Genomic DNA, 17076 nt, shown 5'->3' on the forward strand with positions numbered 1-17076 from the left:
AATACCATCTCTTTCCAAAATATACTGAGATCATTCTGATCTTTCAGTAGAGGTAGAGCAGTAGAACGACCCTGTTCTCTGTTAAAAGGGAGGAAAAAACAGGCTGCTGAGATGTTCCTGGGAATGTCTGGAACATAGAAAAAGGTTTAGAGGACTGCCATCCTCAGTCATGTTCTGACAGGTGGGTCCAATACAGCCCTCCCCATTCTAATTGTCAGTAGTCTGGAAGTGGTTCAGGCTCATTCATTGTCTGGAGGCTTGGGCCAGCCGTCATCTCCGTGATCCCAGCCATCTGCGCAGGCATCCAGCCAGCACCGATTACTGCAGCATAAGCTGCTTACAAGAGGTGTTTGAGATGCTTGGAGTAAATTGCCCTTTGGATCTACCTTCCCATCTTGCCCTTGGTTTTCAGAGGGGATTGTGAAGAGTAACTCGTACTCGTTGGGATCTCTACCAGTTCTGTCTCTTGAGGTTACCAATTGTTGTCACAGGTTCTTGATATTTGTGACACCAATGTTGCTGTAGTCCAGGAATTAGCATAGGATTTTGCATCATCCTGCATGCATAGTTAAGCCTTTGTTAGTAGTTCAAGCTGTTATGACTCATGGACTCCCAGTAAGGAGCCAGCAGCATACAACCAAGACTCGCTTCTCTCAGAAACCTGAACTGTAGCCAAGGCAAGGACAAACACCCCCTCCCTGAGGAGGGGAGTCTTTTGCCCACAGAGATTTGCAGACACCCGTATAAAGGCAACACGTTGATGTAAGTGAAGAACTTCACCTGACAGAAATATACATGAGGCTCTTGAAACCTCAGGAGAGATGTTCTTGTTTACCTGGAAACTGTGAGGATGGCTTCAAGTTTTAATCCCCAAGATTTACCATGCATGTTTCCTGAGTCTGTAGTTCAATCCGAAGTGGAAGACAAAGTGGCCTCCATCCACAGGTCAAGGTGACCGTTCCCTGAATGGTCAGGGTGAGCTCTGTTGGGACTGTCCTCCTCTGGTATAAACCTCTGCAGCTATACTACCTTCAGGGAGGCTGCTCTGATTTACACCAGCTAAAGGTTTTCTCCTCTGTCTTGGTTAAAGGTGAAATATTTCTGCTGGGATGCACTTGGAATGCACACCAGTATATGAATTCAAAAGTGTGCAGGGATCAAAAGTCATGGTGCTTATGGTATCTTTAAGGAGCCTGTGAGAAGAAGAGAGGAGAGCACTCTCAAGGAGGAATTAACCCACCCACCAAGCCTGAGACAAAGTGTATGTGTTCAGCTGATGGAAAAGGGCTCTGCAATGAGTCTTCTGATCCTGATGCTCACCTGATGGGGTAAGACTTTGATCTTCATCTTTACTCTTGTAAATTTGTAATTGTTCTGTTCTAAACCTTCATGTTATTAGGGACAGAAACCTATATTTTACCCTTTCACTAAGGTAAGCAGCCTGATTATGTGCCTAAATTCAGGCAACGGGAGCTGAGCTCTGTGGTCTCCCCTCTGGCCAAGGGGAGAGGCAGGAGATGCTGGAGGGAGATGAGTTTTGCCTATGAAAAATGGGATGAGGGAAGTCCTCATGAGCATCCTCACCGCAAGGATGCTGTGCTGTGCCACAGCCAAGATTCTTCTGTGAAGTATTTTCTTCACAGATTGCCTCTTAAAACAGTGAATTCTCACACTGGCTCTCTTTTTCCTTTTTTCCTTTGGCTGTTTTCCTCTCTTCTGCCAGAACTGTGAGCCATTCCCTGTTCTCACCTGGAAATGAGATGCAATTCAGTTGGATGCTGCTGCCTAAGCACATTGGGGAAGGCACCAGGTGTTACTTTATATTCCAGGACATCACAGATCCTATTTCTGCCTGGTCTCGGCCAGTACATTACAGCTGGTTCATATTCATATTCATATTCATAAATGCTTGCAGCTCTCTCACCTGACACTTGAATCACTTCTGCAAATCAGGTTTCATCTCCTGGCCCATTTCTGAAAATGCAAGGCATGATGAATGTCATCAATGTATTGTGGTGGTTAATGGTGCCTCATGGCAAGGGCAAGTGATGAGCAGGGATGCAACGGGCTCTGGTCAGCTCAACTCCATAACAGCTTTGAGCATTTATTGATAGACGGATTTATTTTCTATTAAATCCACATGAATTCTTTATACATGGGACCCTAACACCCAGAGTAATGTGTTTGCTCTCAGTGTCATGGGGCAATCAAGACAGATTTTGATGTTTAACACTTAATTGTACATTCTCTAAGTTATATTAATGAAATGTTTGATGCTCATCCCAGTACAAAACTACAGCTTCAGATTCAAATTGCACTCATGGTCTCCCTGGCTTCCTCTCTCCAAGGTTTCTGAGACTAATATTAAACTTTGCATTTATTTCTTGACTTTCAGGATCATGCAACCTCTTCTCACTCCCAAAAACTTTGTCTTTTCCACAGTCTCTCTTCCAAAACCAAGGAAGAAAAGCTATGGTATTTTTACTTTTACCCCAAACTGTTACAGTTGTAGCCAGAAGATGCTGCTGAAGACACAGCCATCCTGTTCAGGGCACCTTCTGATCTGTTCGAAATTGGGGAGGGGAGAGGAGTGAAACAAATAAGGAGAAAGGCTTAATTGCTAGAGAGCAAGGGCAGAGCTGGTAACTTAGCCTATGTCATTTGAATCTCTATCTGATGTTTCATCCATCGATTTCATCAAACTGCAGGTACCAAAATGAGATCCTGAGCTAGAGATGAACCTGACCTAAGGTCTGCCCACAGGCTGGGAGGTAAAATGCCTTCAACAGTGACTTGCTGCAGGCTGGTGTGGGTGTTTAGTAAAGCTGGGATGCCTTCTCTTCTCCTTTCCTTGGACTGTAGAAGACAAGCTCAGACCAGCTGGCTGACTTCTCATGGCAAATGTGTGGTCCCTACTGTCCTAGATCCCTAGAAATGAATGGTCTGGGTATCCTAGCTCCACATGGCGTAAATTGTCAACTTATCCAATTTCAGTTTAAAAATAATTTTAAAAGTCATCATTTTCACTGTCCTGTGTCTTTGTGCTCTCTCCCTTCATAGATATGAGGCCCTGAATGGCAGAGGAGAATCGCACCTCGGTGGCAGAGTTCATTCTTGAGGGCCTGACTGACCAACCAGAGATGAAGGAAGCCCTCTTCGTGGTGTTTCTGCTCATCTACATCATCACCCTTTTGGGCAACATGGGGATAATCATCATCATCCAAGGTGACCCCCGGCTCCACACATCCATGTACTTCTTCCTTGGCAGCCTCTCGGTGGTGGACATCTGCTTCTCCTCTGTGATTGCCCCCAGGACTCTGGTGAACTTCCTATCAGAGAGGAGGACCATTTCCTTTGCTGGCTGCACAGGTCAAACCTTCTTCTACATTGTCTTTGTGACCACCGAGTGCTTCCTGCTGGCTGTCATGGCATATGACCGGTATGTGGCCATCTGTAACCCACTGCTCTATTCAGCCGTTATGACTCGGAGGCTGTGTGTGCAGCTGGTGGTGGCGTCCTACATCGGGGGCATCCTGAACGCCATCATACAGATGACCTTCATCATCAGGCTGCCCTTCTGCAACTCCAACGTCATCAATCACTTCTTCTGCGATGTTCCTCCCCTCCTGGCTCTGTCCTGTGCCAACACCTACATCAATGAGATGATCCTCTTCTCCTTAGCTGGCGTCATTGAGCTTAGCACCATCTCCATCATCCTGTTCTCATACATCTTCATTTCCTTTGCCATCCTGAGGATCCGTTCAGCTGAAGGTAGGCAAAAAGCCTTCTCCACCTGTGTGTCCCACCTGACAGCTGTGACCCTGTTGTATGGGACGACTATCTTCATGTATTTGCGCCCCAGCTCCAGTTACTCCCTGAACACAGATAAGATGGTCTCTGTCTTCTACACAGTGGTGATTCCAATGCTGAACCCACTCATCTACAGCCTGAGGAACCAAGTTGTGAAGGATGCACTGAGGAGAAGAGCAGAAAGAATCACTGTTGGGGTCTGAGCAGAGTTAATGACACAGGAGCGAGCGAAGACCTTGGGAAACCACAAATGCACAGAGCATCATAGGCCAGGACTCAGGCCATCTGGCTGTGGGGCTTTGTCTCAGGCTGTGGAGCCTCCATCCATGCAGGTCTTCCAAACATGCCTGAATGAGGCCATGTGCAACCGTGTAGTGTGAGGTCAGCCCTGCTTTGAGCAGGAGATGGGATTCTTTTGATCAGAAAGGACATCTGGGAGGCCTCTAGTCCTATGAGTGCCAAGTTATACGCATTCACATGTGTGTGTATCCATAAAAATGCAGCAATTCCATATTATACAATGTATTTATATATTATATCCCTTTGTGTTCACATACACATTTGTTACTGATTTCCATGTCAATCCCTAGCTCAAATTAGCTGTAATACCAAGCCGTAGCCCCCTGCTTGGTAAATGAAGGGGTGTGGGACATGCTGTTGTTGGATTTATCAGAAAAATGCCTATACCGGAAAAATGTCAAATAATGTCACAGAACATTTCCTGATCCTGTAGAGTTCAGCAGCATGCCATGATTTGGGATCAGCATTTCTCCTCAGGGTTAACCTGGGCTTACATTTTCTTGGTAAGAAATTAAAAATATTTATGTTATCCAGAAGGGTTCATGAAGGCAGGACATCCCCCCCAGGATTGGACCCAGGATCTGGCTGGGGAGGTGGCTCCTTCAAAAGCTCTTCCTGGGAAAGATGGGAACAATATCTGAATGGGTAAATTATGATGTTTTAGTCTTGGGGGTGAGGTGAGGGGGGGATAACTGTATAAGGTGAATAAGCCAACTGAATATGAAATATGATTTTTTAACTAGGTCTGTTTGAAACCAGGCTGCTAAGTTACCAGAACTTTGCAGAGTTAAATTGATCTTTTAGCTTTTTTTTGGGTAGCCATATGCATTTCTCCATTTTTATTTTTTTCCCTCTCACAATTTCTGCCTTTCAAAGGCTTGAAACAAAGCTGTAATTGGCTTACTAATTTATGCCCACAGTGTCTTGTTAGATACAAAGAAAATATTTTCAGTAGTGGCTGCATCCTGTGATCTTTCACTTCACCATGAGGCAGTGGGGAAAAGGACTTTAAAAGGGGGGGGGGGGAAGAAAAAAGGGGAGGGTAATAATAAAAAATAATAAAAATAACAAAGTATGTACTTCTTACACAAGAAGCAACTCCTGCCACAAATTACAGCTCTCACCTTTCACCATTTTACCTAGAAACTGCTGTGGTTGCTGTGAAATGCTACCGTTCCCCGGGTGGGTTTGCCACAATTATTTTTCCCCACCCCAAAAAACTTTTCTACATTCCTCTAGCACTTCCTCGGTTCAAAGTAATGGGTGTCCCCACAAAGGTCTCTGGAGGGCACTCAGAGGGTCATCTGAGGAGGCGGCCGGGGCTCCTCCCGGATGAGGACTCTTTAACTTGGTGTGAGTTCTACCGTCATTTGAGGAAAAATCCTCTCCCAAACACATCAACCAGTGGAACATAACCCACACAGTGATGTGACCTTGGTCAGCACCTAAAACTTTGAACAATTATTTTTAACACTGAAGTCACCATCCCGAAGCTGACTCTCATTGCTGCTGGCAAGGCAACACGGCTGGCTTGTACAAGTACACCACACACAAAATGTTGTTCCTTGGACGTGCCTTTCCTTCTCAAATGCTGCATTTCATCTGCCACTGAATAAAATCCATTCCTGTGTGCAAATATATGACTTATTGCTTCTGTAAGTGTTGTGCTGTCAGCCCCTAGAGACACACAATGACCAAAGCAGTCTCGTTCAGGTATTAAAAGGGAGTGCTGCAGGGGGGAAATGCTAAATTATTGGCTAGGAAAGTACTGATCAGCATTTCTTGTACATCGTCACCATCTATTGGGCACTGTTGGAAATATCTACTCCTCCTGTTAGCTGAAAACTTTTTTTTTTTTTTTTTTTGGTCCTATTAAGCCTTGGATAACTGAGAGGCTTGGCCTTGAGCAGAAGGACGGAGAAACAGCATGTAGGTAAAACAGGGCCCTTGTGTTGCCTCCACAGTTGGTGACCCATCACAGAACTGGGAGAGAGGGAAACTTTACTGCTGAAATGAGGTTTTAAAATTGAAATGAGGTTTTCAATTCTTCAGTGAGGCCTCAGGTTAGATGAAATCCAGATTGAATCCAGATTGAATTTTTTTTTTAATATAATTTTTATTTTTTATTTTTATAAAAAAATAATCCCAGGTGAGCAGGTCTCCTCAGTGCACTCAGATGCTAAATTAAATGGGTTAGGCTGCTTGTGTGGCTGCCTGGCTCCTACGTAAACATTTTGGATTCATTCTGTTGACATTCCCTGGGAAGAGTGACCCTTCATGGTTAAATTTTGGTTAGGGGGATAGCACTGGAGTCCCCCAACTCCCATTTGTTTTTTCTGGAGCAGATGAAGAGCTGACTTACATCTTCCTCTAGGATGAGCTGCAGCCAGCAGGGCCACACCTCAGCTTCCTGAACAAAGAGCAGGAAGAGTTTCTGGCTGAAAAATAAAGGCAGGTGCATCAAATGGAAAGTAAGGCTTTTCTCATTATAAGCGTAAACTTAAAAAAGTAAGTACTGTATTTCTTATCTCTTGTAGTTTGGACTGGGGGTTGAATGAGTTCAAGAAGAGCCATGATGTGTGTATGTGTGGAATAAGGGCTTTTGAATATAGACATCACATGCATAGTGTGGGGAACTACAAGAAACCATCTCTGGTGATTTTTTAAAATGTATGAAACTGTTAAAGACAAAGTTTTTGAGCTGATGTTGTTCAAATAAAACCTTCTGTTGCCATCAATGCTAAAAGACCTTTGGCTGTAGCTTGCCCTGATGGGTCTCAGGACACGCCTGGGCTCTCCAGAGGCTGAGTTTAGCTCGATGGGACAATTCCCCGGTGCTTGCACTGTTATTCTCCCCGTTACTTCAAGCCGATGAGCCCTGGAAGCACAGGTTGATGCTGTGCACCTCTCCAGCATGAGCAGGGAGCAGCTGGGAGTACAACAACTGTCCTCTGCTTGAGGACAGCAAGGACAGCCGCCCTCAGAGACCAGAGGAGCACTTGTGCAATTTGAAATCTCTTACTAATGAGTCTTTCCTGTACTTTTAGATAATTTGGACTCTAGGACTCCTAAAATAAGAGCAGGACATTTTAGGTCTATATTTTAGGCATGTTCCCATACCAAGATTTTGAGAATATCATTCACAGTGGGAGTGGATGAATGGCTACCTAAGCAGGACAACACATTGCAGACTGCTCTGCAAGGCATTGCTCTGCAGCCAGGGTCTCGTGTCTATACCTTTGTGGTTGAAGTGCTGGAAAAAACTAAGGACGAGCTGCTCAGTGAGTCAAAGAGTGGCTTATTGAATGGTCTTGCAATGGTTTGCCTAAGAAATGCAAGATCTTATTGATTTGAGCAGGTGGTGTAAATGCAGGTCCTTTTCCCATGAGGAAAAACAAGAATATATGTGCTTTTTCTGGCAGCTAGTTAGCAGAATATTGAACTACTGGCTGTCAGCACGAGCAGTGTAGGACCCGAGGCAGGAAGGTATGGGTTTTAGTTTAATTTATCTCCATTCCGGTCAATGTCTTCAAGAAGCAGGGAGATGTGATTCCTGACAGGGAGCTTCAGCTTCCCATTCTGAGATGAAGCCTGTGCCCCTGGTTAATTGTGCAGCTTGGGCCAATCCTCCCGGTGTCCCCATCTCAGCGTCTGGATGCTGCCTCTGGGGTAGGTCCAGACCTGGGCCCCCGCAGCTCCATTTTCATTAGCTGCAGCCTGTCCCCTGGCTCCTCGCAGGGGTCTCAGAGATGCTGCTTCCCCTCAGGCGGTGGAAAAAGTGTCTCTAAATCTCCATTAATAATAACGTGAGGCCAGACACATTGCTCGCAGGACATCTGAAATTAGGTGTCTGGCTCTGGAGCAGAACCTCCCCCCTGAGCAAAGTGTCATAAGATCATGATGGCTTCTAAGTGTGGATCTGCTTGTCAGGTTACAGATAAGATGCACTCTCTCTCTGCTCTCTGGTGTAACACTGTCAAGTGATGATTAATGTTATCCAGGAAAAAAAAATCAATGTTTTTTTATTCCGTCCATTGCAGAGTGTCATTTTAGGAGATGCAGCTTTCTGTCTAGTGAGCAGAGAGAGAGTCTGAATTTATCTTTTACCTCTGGTTTCAGCATCAAGTCCAAAACAAAAACCCAGAAAGACAAGTCCCGGCTCCTATTACTGCTCCACCTTACATGAGGACAAGTTATGCTGGGAGAGGTCGCGTTTTCCAGTGCTTTCACCCAGATGCAGTCTTCCTGGGAGATCTGCTGCCTGAATTCACAGGTGTGCTCACGCTGGACATGGAGCACCCACCCAGGCTCTGATGCTGGCTGGAGGGGTGTTCCTGTCCTTGTCAGAAAAGGCAGGGCAGATTTGACCACATTTAAGCACACAGTATGCTTTAAATTAGATGTATTTAAGCAGAAATGATGCTTAAACTGCAATCTTGATGTGAGCGTGATCTGACTATGACAGGTCTGAACCAATATAGCCAGCTGGTGGATGTGGCACGCATGCTTTGTTATATGCTAACCTGGTACTTTTACTTTCTCCTTTTCTTTGGCTATGTGAAGCTGTACAAATTTGTCCAATGATTAAATCCATTTCCCTGGTGCTTTTGAGCAAACTGCAGGCCAGCAGTAGGGCCCAGGCCATGAGCTGCACCACAATGTCTCCAGCAGCTCCATTGTTTGATGAGGTGAAGCGGCTCCAGAAGGTCCCATCCAGGAGGCGCCGTGGCTAAGGAGCTGCCTGTCTTTGTACCTAGCCAATGACTGTGTTTCATCACTTTCTTTTAGAGAAGAATTCACTAGTTACTCTTCCAAAAGCTTCCAAATTTCTGTCGCCTGCAGTAAGTCTGTACGGGGAGCTCAAAGGGTGGACACTGCAAAGCCACAAGGAACTGGACAGTCTTCTCCTAGGACTCTTCTGAGGGAGTTTATAAGCTTAAGTGGTAGGACTGTGAGACTCCATTTTAGTGCAATATCTCACATTTTTTTATTGTCTCTATCTGCCTCTTCTGCTGCTGATGTCTTTACAGTGTGGATGACTGTGCAACATGCCCTTACGGAGATGTCCTTACAGTGCGATTTCCAATTGCATTCGAAACTTGGGTTCCTTCAAAGAGGTACACAAGGTGTAATGCTGAAGTTTGAAGTTCCTGAAGAAACCACCACTGTCACTGGTCTGATTTTTTGCAAAATGGAGGCCAGAAACACTCACCTTTTTTCTGGTGGGCATATGTATTCATCTATCACTGTACAGAAGACTGTCCTTGAGAACCTGAGGCTTTCTGTAAATCCCTCAGAGATTTATACTGACTTAAAGCTTTGTGGCTGGTAGAAAAGAATTAATACTCAACATTGTTGACAGACTTGGGCCTATTAAGCATTGTCACTTGAAAGATGTATTGTGGGTACACTGCTTGTATACTCAGTATGGTTGAAGATAATTCTACATTTGCACCTGAATTCTTTCTCCTGGGCTTTACGAGCCAAGAAGACCTGCAGGTGATATGCTTTGTCTTATTCCTTGCCATCTATGTGGTCAGCCTAGTGGGAAATCTGGGGGTGATCACATTAATCAGAATCGATTCTTGCCTGCACACACCCATGTACTTCTTCCTCAGCCACTTGTCTCTCCTGGATGCCTGCTACTCCTCCACCATCATCCCTCAGGCCTTGCTGAACTTTTTGGTGAAGAGGAAGGCCATCTCCTTCATGAGGTGTGCCGCTCAACTCTTCTCCTTTGCCACCTGTGCCACTGCTGAGTGCTATGTGCTGGCTGCCATGGCTTACGACCGCTACGTGGCAATTTGCAACCCGCTGCTGTACCCTGTGGTCATGTCCCGGCGGCTCTGCATTGGGATGTTGGCAGGTGCCTACCTGGCCGGAGTGCTCAGCTCAGCTATCCACACGGTTTCCATATTCCATCTCCCGTTCTGCCATTCCAGGAGAATCAACCACTTCTTCTGTGATGGCCCACCATTGCTAGCCCTCTCCTGCTCTGATGCCCGGCTCAGCGGGATGGTGGTTTCTGCTGTGGTGGGCTTCAACGTGCTAAGCACCACGGTCTTCATCCTGGTCTCCTACTGGCTGGTCCTGTCCGTGGTCCTGCAGATCCGCTCTGCAGCCGGGCGGCACAGAGCCTTCTCCACCTGTGCCTCTCACTTGGTCTCCGTCACTTTGTACTACGGCAGCTCCCTCTTCATGTACCTGCGCCCCGGCTCCACAGCCACCTTGGACCATGACAAGGTGGTCTCTGTGCTGTATGCGGTTGTAGTCCCCATGCTGAACCCTCTGATATACAGCCTGAGAAATACAGAAATGAAGAATGCCATCAGGAAAGCACAAGGTAGATTGCTCTCCTTGCTGCCGATCAGAGGTCCCATCAGGGCCAGCTGAAAAGAGAGAGCTAGGCAGGCTTCAATATTACTTCCAATTACACACCTTCCAGCAGCAATTTATTATTTAGTGATTAACAAAAATAATAACCAACTTCATTTCATGCTTCAGAGAGCCAAAGGGAGGACATAGGCACTGGCTTTGCCCCGCACCTTGCTGCTGTTGACATCAGATTGGTCCATGTCTGCTCGCTCATGTCTTCCGTTAATGACTGACGAATTTCCTGACAATATGAGGCTGTTAGCTGAATTTTCCAGCAGTTTGCTTGAGACCATGAATTTAGGTCACATGAAATAATGCTGTGACAATGGTTTTTGTTTGAAATAATCTTTGAAGTCTGGTCTTGTTTTGTTTTGTTTTGTTTCCCTAACTTCAACTGCAGGCTATTTTTTGCCCGATTCACATTGTTTTTCCTATTTCATGAGCCTTATTTTTTAGCCTAGTATTGAATAGGGACAAAGGAAATTAAAAAAAAAAAGAAAGGGGAAATTTTTTTCTACCCAGTTCTGGTACATTGCCAGAACTGACCATCTGGTGCCTTCCAGCAGAAAAACAAATTGACAAAAAAAAAAAAAAAAGCACATTTAAAACCATCTACATGTTTCTCCATCTCACTTCCCCATCTTTACACAGCTTGGTGTTCTCTTCTGTCTGCCACTTCTTCTGTATTTTCTAGGTGTCTGGTATAAAATTATCATTTAATGTTTGTGCTGTTTTATAACGTCTCTTCATCCAGCAGAAGCTTTCAGGAACATCGTCACTCAGACTTTATTAGCATAAACATAGGAAGTCTGAGCTAATTCTGCTGCATCTTCAAAGCAGCTGTGCAAAATGATGCTTTTGAGCAAAGAAAGAGCATGCCATGTGGTCACCACTGAAGTGTATGGAAATATATCTGCTGAGAGGGCTCTCCATGTCAACACTCCAGCAATTCATGCAGCAAATGCTCTGTTAGGTTTGTTTTCAGCAACCTTCAATGCAACGTTAGATCAGCAACCAGCTTTCGCTGTTGCTTATAAAAGAGTTCTGCAGCAAAAGTTTTTGATATCTGGGGATAAATAAAAAACAAACTGCCCTGGGATTGTCTTCCAGTCTTTTCCTATCTGACTCGTGTTTTCTGAGTTTTCTTCCTTGGAGCATTAACCATTCAGAGTAGAGCCAGCTTAGGCTTTCCTGGCAGTCAGTGGACACGTTGGCCTCCTGAAGGACAGTTCAGATTTTGGCTCTCTGCTGCAACCAAGTTAATGCAGGAAGGTACCAAAAAATAACTCAGGCTTGACTGTAATGGTTGCTGTTGACCTGGCATGAAGAAATGTGTTTAGACAAATAATATAGAAGGTATTTAAATGAACATGTAAGCCATTTTATCTACATTTTCCGTATGATGCTCAACCAGTTTTTCTCAAGAGTCCTGCTCCTTTGCACCACGTGCATGCTGGGTCTCTCCCAGACTCCTTTTCAGAGAGAAAAGAGTGGTTCCTTCCAGTGTTGGAAAAAAGGTTAATTCTCTACTGGCAAAATTCAAAGCACACCACCTGGGAGGGAAGCCAGTTGACTAAACACAGCGCTCGAGTGTTGTTTTAGATGCCCCACAGTATTTTGGCTCCTCTTCTCAGAAGCTCTAAGTCTGAGTTATGTTTCCTACCTGCTACCCATCCAGCAGACCCCAAACTCCCAAATGCCCGTAGCCCACTTAAGTAACACATATTCAGGTGACTGGATTCCGTACCCACGTTTGGTCAGATGAAGTCATTTCAGTGACTGTTTGGTTACTAAATGGGATGAGATGTGAGATCCAGCTTTCATCTTCATACCACGTGGGAACACTTTTGAAATTGCAATGCTCTGTATGACAGAACTATTATTTACCATTCAACACGTGCACAAATACTTCTCAGCACCTTCTGGTGCACAGGCAGTTTAGGTTCAGGGAGAAATCTGGGCATTTTGTTGGGAGATGAGTGCCTCGAACTGATGGGATACATGTCCAGACCCCACTGATGCCTTCTGCTTGATGCTTGAGCATTGGGATGTTTATGACGATGGAGAGGCACCCCGATATGTATTTGAGTCATGAGCTGAAGGACCAAACACAGCCCCTGGGATGCCTCCACTAGAAGTTTGAGGAAATAAAAAAAAAATTTGTTTGCTTATTACTGAGAGTTGTATGGTTATGAACAGATCTCAAGCACAAGCACATTAATATGAAAGCTCTCATTAACAAATAGATTTCAGATCACATGAGTCTTCATTGTTTCTCAATATGACAATTTACTTATAAACAGCTAAATTTGAAAACATTTCAAACTAATTTTCCAAGCCCTGGTTCAGTCCAATATTGAAAAGAATACTGATTACAGTGCATCCTTTCTCTCCCAGGCTTCATACTTGGCTTTGCTCAGGGAGCAAGTCCCAAAGGTCAACAAATGACATCTCCCTTGTAAACACACATAGATCTGCCTTATAACCATGCTTATATAAGGCTCAGAAAAATAATTATTTGCAGACACTTGCATAAAAAAATATATTTGCATCTCTCACGTACATCCCTACAGAAAGGGATGGACTCTACAGCTTTCATGCTATGGCTTTGGTGACACAGATCAGAGCCTGCTTTGAAGACGCTGCTGGACCGACTTGATCTCTTTTCTAAGGAAAAGGGTAAGAACCACTCTGCTGTAAAGACAGAACAGTGGAAGCCCCTTAGTGGCAACTTGGGAATGAAATAAGCTCCAGCACAGATTTTCAGCCCTAGGGCATCTGTAGCTTCATTTTCTTTGTCTTATCACATTTCAGGAAAGATCTGGAGGCATGAGTAGAATCATCTGTGTTGGAAAAGACGTTCAAGATCATCACGTCCAACCTTCAAAGAGAGTAAAGGGAAAAGATTCCAGAACAAGTGAGCACAGGGATGTACAACTGAGAAAGGAGGGTAGATAATAGAGGACTTTGGGGGTAATATTGTTTATACCTTGTAGATTTTATAATTGTTTTGCTTTCCAGTGATCAAGTAGCAAGCCTAAGCAAAACAGACCAAAACAAATAAGCAAAAAGAAAGAAAAACAGCCTTAATTAGTATTCCTGTTTATACGGCTGACCAGCAGCCGTTGTCACACATTTCTGTTGGGATGAGAAGAAAATTCAGAAAAAAGCCTTCTGCTCCATGAAGCCCTGCAGTGTGTGCTCATGCTCAGAAGGAGCTTCATCCAAGGTCTTTAACATCTAGAATATTCTGAACTTTGAAGCAGGTTAAGTAAGGTCTGCTTCGCTCCAGGGCTGGGGGCTCATGCAGGAGGTGGTCATAACAGATGGTCTCTTTGGGATGGGCTTGTGCACCTTGAGGGCACCATCAATTTAATTCCCTTGATGAAACTGGATGATTTGTGTCCTCAAAATCATGCTTATTTCTGTTGACAACAAACGGAGGCTATGTCTACATTTCCAGCCTGTGTTGTCCTAGAAGATCTTAGTTCAGTAGAATAAAATGAGTGACCAGGAAATACGCTCAAAGAACATGCTCCTGATCCTACCTAAAACTGATCCAGAAACATTTTAGATGGCTAGTTGAGGTGTAGACATCTGTAGGCAGATCTTCCATCTACAGAGTGACTGGACATGGGAGATGGAAATATCCAGGTAACAGCTAGCTGCAATTTCTGAATTTTGGCTTAATATATTTATTTTAAGACCATTTTTCAATAGGTGGATGTTTGAGTTGGTCGTAGAAAGCTTGCTGCAAGCTCAGCAAAGCTGTGCCAGAGCCAACACCTCTGCTGTTCCCACTGCCTAGCACTGACAGGGATTTTTCTTCAAAACCAGACAAATAAAATAAAATAAAATAAAATAAAAAGAAATACCAATTGCAAGTGCACAGCTTTGTGTCAAAATGAAAAGGCTGTACCCCAACTGGTGATGCTATAGAAGAACACTGATTCTGTCCGGGGGAGGTGGGGGGGGGGAAATGGTGAGAGAAAAATCTTTAAAATTTCCATATTTCCAGAAAGCGGTAGTGGGAATTCCTAGCTTCTCTCTTTTACACATTTTGGAATGTGTTTATTTGACTTTGATTTGTTACACTTGAATAAACTTTATGACTCCTTAGTATATGCTATATAAATCACAGCAGTATTTATTTGCTTTTAATACCTGTGTGATTATAGCCTTCACTTGTTTGACTTGGAAGTTTTGGCTAAAGAGAGTCACCCTGTAATTTTCTAAAAATTATACCACTTTCTATTGCATTTACTGTATGGGTGAAGCTGTGATTCTTCCACAGTATTTCTTTCTCGGAGCTTTATTTCATTGATTCATTTTATTTCTATGCAATTTCACCATAACTTAATAAAAATATGGACGGTGAAAACTTCACAGCTTTGTCCAGCTTCATCCTCTTGGGATTCTCTGATGTTCCAGAGCTACAAACGCCCATGTTCATTATTTTCTTATCATTGTACGCATTATTGGTGATGGGGAACCTGCTGCTGATGCTGCTGATCAACACTGACCCCCAGCTGTACACGCCCATGTATTTCTTCCTGACCAACTTGTCCTTCATGGACCTCTGCCTTTCCTCTGCTGTCATCCCCAAAGCCCTGGAGACCTTCCTGTTTGGGACAAGCAACATCTCTTTTGTGGGCTGCTTTGCCCAGATGCATGTTTTCCTCATGCTCGTCATCTGCGAGTGCTTTCTCCTGGGGGTGATGGCTTACGACCGGTACGCGGACGTGTGCCAGCCACTGCGCTACGCCGCCCTCATGTCCTGGGCACGTTGCTACAAGATGACCGTGCTGGTGTACGCCACGGGCTTCCTCACCTCGCTGGTACACACGGTGCTGGCGGGGAGGTTGACTTTCTGCCAGGCGAGGAGCATCAACCACTTCTTCTGCGAGCTGCCCGCCCTCCTGCACCTCTCCTGCTCCAGCACCCGCCCCAACCACATCCTGCAGGTATGCAGTGCTGAGTTCAACATTGTGGGCTCCATCCTGGTGATCCTGACATCCTACGCCTGCATCCTGTACACAGTCCTGCGCATGCCTTCTGCAGGGAGGCGGCTGAAGGTGTTCTCCACCTGCACCTCCCACCTGGCTGCCGTCACCATCTTCTACATGCCAGGGTTGGTCACCTACATGCTGCCCAGCAAAGCCAGACTGCAAGATGAAGAGAAGCTGGTTTCCATCTTCTACACCGCAGTGACCCCCTTGCTCAACCCCCTGGTCTACAGCCTGAGGAACAGGGAGGTGAAGGGGGCTTTGAGGAGGCTGTGGGGCCGAAGTCTGTTCCCACATGTGCCCTGACTTTGAAGCTGCATCGGGAGCTCTGCAGCTCTTTGGTGGTAATGAAGGAATAGTCATTAGCCGTCGTTATTGTTGAGCTTTACAGACAGGGAGATCACACAGCAATAACAGGAACAGAGTACCAACACAGCGAGTCATCCACTTCAAGCAATCACAATTCATTTTAATCATGGCATGAGCCTTCGATAGTCTGTCAGAATAACTGTCAGTGCTTTCCCAGCAAAAACAATATGGTACCATGATGTTTTGTGTATAGGTCATGTTATATGAAAATGTGGCCAGCTAAAGGGATGCTCAAACTGGAAGTAAAGACTTACTGATATTTTCTTTTCCTGATTAGTAAGTTTTTTATGCCCAAACTGCAGATGTGCAAATGAGCTGGAAGAGCTGAGGCTGTGTTTGAGTCAGTGCAGTGATGTTTGGAGAACTGCAGCTTGCTCCAGGCTCTGAATTTCTCTAGGAGTTTTCTGCTTGGGCAGTGCCTAGTTAACAAATTGCATTTTGCAGGAAGGACTCAGGTCTTTCCCTCCCTGGGGGCTGCGCCAGTGACCACAGCACAGGTCTTTGCTCATGCCCATGCCCTGAAGAGCCTCCCCATGGAAAGCTGCCAGGGACATCCTGAGACTGTGGGCATCCAGGTCAAGGTACAGATGTGGACTGAAGTGCAGATTTTCCCTGCTGTATAGAAGAAACATCAGAAACCACAAAGCCATGGCATTGGCTCAGGGGACTTGTATCTGTACTAACAACTCGCCATGGGCACACATAGATTAATTAGCATGTTGCCAGAAGCATGTCCCAATCAAAATCTTCACAAAGATCTTCTTGGGATATGTTTTTTTGTTTTTGTTTTTGTTTTTTTTTACATCTACTTATCTTTTCTTTTTGGATAATGAGAGGCTCAAATTCTTTGTGTGGCAATCACTGAACAACACCTGACAGAATTACGGCTCTTCTGCAGGGTGCAGCATGACTGGGGTGAAAGGTGCTCTAGAGAGAACAGTAGACAGAGAGATTTTTTTAATGTTTAATCAACACATGCCTTATATGTTCAATGAACTATACAATTTCTGGAAGAACATGTACAGCCATTGTTGCTTGTATAAATGCTAAAGTGAATAAATACTGTCTTATTTAAATAAGCGTCTTTGTAAACTATGTTGTTGGTGGTGTTTTTTGTTTCTTTTTTCTAAAAGAGTCATAACAAAGAACGAATGAATGAATGAAATGGCAACCAGTTAAAGCCACTATAGAGCTTTTAAACAAACCTTGCGATGGA

General features: G+C 44.7%; 3 protein-coding genes across 3 annotated transcripts; all 3 read left to right on the top strand.

Moving 5' to 3' along the window:
* Positions 1-2281: 2281 nt before the first annotated feature.
* LOC308196262 (olfactory receptor 5AR1-like) lies at positions 2282-4604 on the top strand. The gene has a single exon (XM_080595048.1). It carries the CDS (start codon positions 3075-3077, stop codon positions 4011-4013), a length of 939 nt encoding a protein of 312 aa, XP_080451174.1. The 5' UTR covers positions 2282-3074; the 3' UTR covers positions 4014-4604.
* Positions 4605-9003: 4399 nt separating this feature from the next.
* Positions 9004-10554, top strand: LOC308196260 (olfactory receptor 5AP2-like). The gene has a single exon (XM_080595046.1). The coding sequence runs from the start codon at positions 9505-9507 to the stop codon at positions 10501-10503; it is 999 nt and encodes a 332-aa protein (XP_080451172.1). The 5' UTR covers positions 9004-9504; the 3' UTR covers positions 10504-10554.
* A 3905-nt stretch (positions 10555-14459) lies between these two features.
* On the top strand, positions 14460-15986 carry LOC308196261 (olfactory receptor 8I2-like). The gene has a single exon (XM_080595047.1). It carries the CDS (start codon positions 14853-14855, stop codon positions 15795-15797), a length of 945 nt encoding a protein of 314 aa, XP_080451173.1. The 5' UTR covers positions 14460-14852; the 3' UTR covers positions 15798-15986.
* Positions 15987-17076: the final 1090 nt, after the last annotated feature.

Source organism: Anser brachyrhynchus (genome assembly GCF_964034855.1).
Source record: "Anser brachyrhynchus genome assembly, chromosome: 5".
In the NCBI taxonomy this organism is placed as follows: domain Eukaryota; kingdom Metazoa; phylum Chordata; class Aves; order Anseriformes; family Anatidae; genus Anser; species Anser brachyrhynchus.

Coding starts and splice junctions, on each gene's coding strand:
- LOC308196262 (XM_080595048.1), top strand. CDS start 3,075: ATGGCAGAGGAGAATCGCACCTCGGTGGCAGAGTTCATTCTTGAGGGC.
- LOC308196261 (XM_080595047.1), top strand. CDS start 14,853: ATGGACGGTGAAAACTTCACAGCTTTGTCCAGCTTCATCCTCTTGGGA.
- LOC308196260 (XM_080595046.1), top strand. CDS start 9,505: ATGTATTGTGGGTACACTGCTTGTATACTCAGTATGGTTGAAGATAAT.